The sequence below is a fragment of the Argopecten irradians genome, chromosome 6 (assembly GCF_041381155.1).
Source record: "Argopecten irradians isolate NY chromosome 6, Ai_NY, whole genome shotgun sequence".
NCBI lineage: Eukaryota > Metazoa > Mollusca > Bivalvia > Pectinida > Pectinidae > Argopecten > Argopecten irradians.
Window position 1 is genome coordinate 20686670 of NC_091139.1, and position 6353 is coordinate 20693022.

At 33.2% G+C, this 6353-nt stretch overlaps 1 protein-coding gene across 2 annotated transcripts; it reads right to left on the reverse strand.

The window, feature by feature from the left end:
• Positions 1-209: 209 nt before the first annotated feature.
• On the reverse strand, positions 210-5751 carry LOC138326305 (uncharacterized). Of its 2 annotated transcripts, none has more exons than XM_069272422.1 (4): positions 4717-5751; positions 2110-2207; positions 768-849; positions 210-465 (listed from the first exon to the last, which is right to left on the reverse strand). In XM_069272422.1, the coding sequence occupies exons 1-4, from the start codon at positions 4769-4771 to the stop codon at positions 284-286; spliced, it is 417 nt and encodes a 138-aa protein (XP_069128523.1). In that variant the 5' UTR covers positions 4772-5751; the 3' UTR covers positions 210-283. The 2 variants fall into 2 exon arrangements, with proteins under 2 accessions (XP_069128523.1, XP_069128524.1); XM_069272423.1 differs by lacking the exon at positions 4717-5751 and adding an exon at positions 3733-4029.
• Between the last annotated feature and the right edge of the window lie 602 nt (positions 5752-6353).

Sequence of the window (6353 nt, forward strand, 5' to 3'; positions counted from 1 at the left end):
CTGTATAATTGCGCAGTATAATATACTCTTGAGAATATCGGGACATTTTACTTATCTGGATGATAACAGTAAACTATGCGAATCATAGTAGCGAAATCACGATACATATATAAGCAGTTTAGGTGCGTGTCATCTCATCAGAAAAGGAACGAAGTGGTTACTTTTTAGTGATATCTTGAAAAGAGAACAAACTCTAGAAATACCAGCGGTATGTGCTTTATTCTTTCTTGAAAGATAATAACCTGGCTGTAATGTCTGTATGCAATACAGCTTGGAGTTATATCTATTTAAATCTGACGCACATGAAACCTACAACTCTATGGATTTTAGTGCAGCGTCCAGGGGTAAACCAAGTGAAATAACGACTCCTATAACTTGGAGAGCGAATCGCTAGCCAGCAAATGGGATGTTCTGCATCGCTGTAAAGGCCGGTCGTAATGCCTTGTATATGTTTGCCGTATTTACCTAAAATCAAAACAACACAAATATCAATCGCATATTCAAATCATTTTATATAAAAATGTTGATATCAAATGCGACTTCCAATCTCGAGGAGTGCATTTGGTTAGGTACAACCAAACATTCAAAACACTTTCCTCAAGGGATAGGCCAGATCATTTAAGTATTATTTGTTTTTGTAGTAGATATTTTATAATTATTGCATCCCCCAAACGATGTCCCCTATTCGCTGAAGTGGGGACATCATCCTATTTCGAGCAAAAATAGAATATAGATGTTTTTGAAATAATGCTGGATTATGTACTTACTGCCCCTGGCAAATCGGTTCCCGATGGTTCTAATGTAGCCAGCATGCGTCGCCAATTTACTCTGTTTACTCGCACATACTTTCTAGAAGTAAAGAGAGAATACAGCAATTACTTAAATTTAATGAACTTCACAATTCGTAATTTACATTGCATTGTAAAACGCCCAACATAATATCATATGATGTAACGCATATTTCAACTTTTATGTATACAAAATTGTAGACAGTATGTATTTATGAAAAGTATACTAGTTTACACCAATATAATTCAATTTTGCTTGTTGCGAGCATTTTCATTGGCTTAAAAATTTATCAGCCCATAAAGGAAAAAATGGCGTCGCCGTTTGTGACGTTGCTTCTGATTGGCTGAGATGACGGCGTAATGATTTCATAGACAAAGGAGTCCCAAAATGAATTTTGAGTATTGAAGAGATTATCTTTAGTAATTTGAATTATAAGGATTACGTTGAATAGATTTTTTATGCTATGGAGATATAACACAAAAATCGGAGTGTACTCTCATCATTAAACGCTTCGCGGTTTATTTAGAGTACATAACACAAAAAAGCTATTCAAGTTAATCCTTAAATGTCTTTCTAGGAATAGTATGATCTAACAACATTCCTAAATAATGATATCAAAGATACATAACACAAAATCTAATATACAGAATTATAATATTATTTATTATATATATATGTAGTTACATATGTAGGTTATAATTATTAACTAAATACATCATAATTATAGTAATATATTATACAAATGTAGATGTAAAAATGAGATTGCACATATACATCCTAATTAACGGTACTGTGTATATTGTAAAACAAAACAAGTTTAAACATTCTGATGTCAAGTTAATGTAGTATAATGATATCGTAAGATTTTTATCACATATGGCAAGTCAATTTAACATTTAATGAAGGAGCAATGAACATCCTGTAATTAATCGAATTATATAAGATATCTTATATATATATATATACTATCTTAGATAGTATATAATATATCTTGTATATTATATAAGATATGTTATATATTATGTAATATCTTATGTATTATATGAGATATCTCATATACTATATACTATATGAGTTATCGCAATCAAGATATCTTATGTATATATGCATTGAATTTAAGGATCGACATTGCTCTTTGAATAAATGTCATGTTGGCTTGCCATAATCACACACTTACAACACAATCTTATTGACTAATAACTAAAAACAAAAATATTTGACAATACGGGGGTTTCGAGATCCAAAATCGACGTGGGTAAAGTACAATTTATCGTCGAATATGTATGAGCGCAATATATGATGGTATTAAACTTTGTTCACCTCAGCAAAGCTTTTATTCCAAGTTCCTCCTCCTCGTTGGTAAAAAACATGCGATTCACATTTTCGATTTCTAACAGAATATCGCCACCATGCTGCGTCTGTAATAATGAAAGGAAAGATTAATCACTGATTCTTTTATAAAAGTAGAAAGTGTTAAAACACGCTAGAGAAAATGGTAAATGATTTTACTAAATACGACAGAATGATGTTTTTGAACAAAAATATGCTGTTTCTGAACATGTTTTAAACAGTAACATGCTGTTTTTGAACATGTTTTAAACGAAAACATGCTGTTTCTGAACATGTTTTAAACGAAAACATGCTGTTTCAAAACATGCTTTAAACGAAAACATGCTGTTTATGAACATGTTTCAAACGAAAACATGCCGTTTCTGAACATGTTTTAAACGAAAACATGCTGTTTCTGAACATGTTTTAAACGAAAACATGCCGTTTATGACCACGTAACTCCGATAGATTATATTTCACCTGACTAGTCGGTATTAGGGGTCCTTTACAAATAGTCAAACAGCATTGTCCTTTTTGGTTATTTTTGTTGACAATTATATATTTATCTGTACTATCTACAGATGTACTGTTTCTTATGAAACATAAAGCAAAAGATAACAAATTCCACGACACTGTTCAGCATTTTAATTGACAAAGTTGAAATTGCTATTAAGCAGGTAAATTACACCATATGCCGTTGTACCCATACACGAGACGATATCACGTAGGTTAAAGAAATGCAATACATAGCCACAGAGGATTTTATTTGACAAGAGCACTTATCTAATAAAGTAAACACACCACACGACCACAGTGTGCAATGGCGGAAAGCGAGCGAGTTAAAATATTCCACACACATTTCACAACAGCACGTTATTCAAAGTAGGCATACTCTAACGCCCATTAGAACAAATTTAAAGAACTCTTAGACTGAATTGCCCCATCAAAAGAACTGGAAAACATGTATTTTGAATAAAAGTGATGAAGAATCAAATGAGACGACCTATCTTTATTACCTATTTACAATATTAAAAAATGCAAATCACTCAACTACAAACTTCCATGCATATAAGGGATTTTATTTGAGTGGCTATGTGATATGAACTTTAACAAACGAGTTCAATAGTTCGCCTAAAGGCTCATGACATATCAACTTATGTAATGAGTCACGAGTGTTAGATTTTATTTATCACATTGCTTTTATCAATAGTGATATAAGTAAAACTTTTAATTTCGTCTCTATATTATTAGTTATATAGTCAGTTACTGACCCCTATAAAGCCTCCTATACTTCTTACTGACCCTCTATGCCTTTATAGGGGGTCAGTAACTGACTATATAACGAATTTATCGCATCGAGGACCATTTATTTGTTTTATTAATTCTTTGTTTCCTATTTGTTTGGTCAAGAATCTGAAGTCAAACTTAAATCATACTGGCGCGAATGATAACAAACAATCGCCGATTTTAAAATAATTGGCCTAGGCTACATATTTATCTATATATTTCTTTCAAGAATTTTCAAATAAACTGTATTAGGAACCTGCAGAATAATAATGAATAATTCATAAATCAACAATAATTTCGACATTCCTATGTGCACAGTAGGCCTACCTCAATACGACACCAGACCGTCTGTAAATTGAAAGCATCACAAAAAAGAGTGACACAAATATCCATCTAACATTTTAAGCACAATCTCCTTGATCATCTGTGCATTCTCGCTGAGATAATCACTTAAAAGTTATGCCGATAATTTGATTGTAGAGTGAAGATTGATCTGTAGGTACGAACGAACACCTCCATTTGTTTATAATCACAGTCTAGAAAACGCTTGAATTGTTACGTTTGACTTTCGCCGCGTCATCAACTTTCAAACTGGCGTAGGGGAAGCAACTCGTATTTAAAAAATGCATTTCAAGTAATTCGAAGTATTAAAACGATTCAACGTATTTTCACATAAAAATAAATAATTATATATATATTTTTTACGGAAATGAAGTGGTATATTTAGTTGAAGATAATGTGTTTAAATTTTGAAGCGAGGGCGAGAGCCGCCATATTGCACCATAATAAAATTTACTGACCCCCTATAAAGTGATAGGGGGTCACCACGTGACGGCTCTCCGTCAATCATTTGGGGACATTTCTGTCCGAGGTGCGATAAAAAATGGTAGAAATCCGGTTTGGATGTAACGTTTTTCCATCCACTGAGACAATCCTTTGACGTCATATATAGATTATGACGTCAACGCTGCCTGTGACATCACAAAAGTGTTATTACACATGTGTCTTACGATATTTATGACATGGTCGTATGACATGGCTGGACAGGCTAGTTATGTAATAAATATGTATATAATATGAATACTGGATAATCTGCTTGCTATACCTCTAAATCGATTCTTTCTCAATATAATTTAAATTTTAATATTAGAATTATATTTTAACAAAAACAAGGAATTATTCTTCTGCTACTGCTGATGTGGATACTGATAATAAAGTGAACAAAACAAGAGAGAGAAAGGTTGGATTGGTATAATTAAATAAACCAATGAAGAATTATTCAGACAAATGGTTGTATAAATCATGACTTACCGGCAACAGCGACAACGGCAGAGCCAATGAGCAACAATAGCGCAAACTTATTCATGTTGGCGGTAGAGTCTCCAAGAGTCCATCGAATGAACAGAAAAAGCACCCTTTTATAGACAATTTGGCAAAATGCATTCCATGGAAAAATAACTTTGAAACGACAATAAAACTATAAAGTTAATGATCCTCGCCATTCGTGGTCCACCTTTATTTAGTTTCATTGGCTGCTAATGATCATGTGACTTCTACCACCGCGCTTGATCAATTATTATAGATGTAACGATCCCCTGACTTAAAGATCCTCGCCGTTCGTGGTCCATCTTTATTTTGTTTCATTGGCTGCTAATGATCATGTGACTTCTACCACCACGCTTGATTAATTATTATAGATGTTAATGATCATCTGACTTAAAGGCTGGTGCCATCATTCATGAGCTGGAACTTATTTTTACAATAACTCAAAAAAATAAAGACAAAATTAATGTTTTCGCAAGACTCAGCGCTTTCATCTAAACAACGTGTTACACGTGATATCAAGAGAAATATTATAAGGACTTTTCACCCAATTGTGAAAAGAGCTATTGTTTTCGTTAATTTCTTATTCTTACTATTATTAGGGCTTTTCACAAAGTGGTGAAATGGCCTTTTGTTTTTATCTAGCTTTTTACCATTACATGTTTTCACAAATCTCGTTAAAAAGCTAGCTAGAGAAAGAAGTTTACCACATGCACAGGACGCGCAAAAAAAAAAAAAAATAAAAAATAAAAATACCGAAAGGTTGTTTACTTAGCCCTGTATCCACTCGCTCCTAGGAGTCAATCAGAGAGCTTGTATCAAATTGGAGACGACAGACAAAATATGGCCGAGATCGGTGATCATCTGTTCAGCATGACAAATAATGGAGCATGGGGATCGCTAAGGGATACCAATGTGCAATTTTTATAAGTAAGTGAGTTTATATTGAGGATCTGCACTTGAGGGATGCATTCGTTGAATGGATGGCGATTTATCGTGACCTGGCGAAGTAGCGTGTACTTTTCCGACTAACGATTTGTACACGAATCCTCGTAATTCAACTTTCGATATGAAATAAAATTCGCCCATAATCTCATCATATCATATACCATAGTGATCAGTAAGGAATGTTCTTCAATGTAAGCTAAAAATATTCAGATAGGATGTTTTTTGTGGTGTTCAGAGCATTTTAAAATTAATTACCCCATTTTCTGGAAATGGGATACAGGGGTAAGTAAACAACCTTTCAGTATTTTTAGTATTTTTTTGTGCGTCGTAAACCTGTGCCACATGTTACTATTTTTTAGATTTTTTTCATTATTGACTTTTTTCCTTACCCTTTTCATTACATCGATCCAGTATGTAATTATAAAGATTTTGATGTCTTCAAATTTAAAATTGGTCATTATGACGTAACTGATATTTATATAAGAAATGTTTGCAAATTTCGACAATTATATTTCTAACATCTCCTCTGACTCCACCAGTTCGATCTAACCCAAACTCACACAAAATCTTCCCCTTATTACCATGACAAATTCTTGTTAATACGGTGTCGATTCAAAATCAAACATGGCCCCAATGTCACTTCCGGTTGAACATAGATAGCCATAATTCCTTAACCA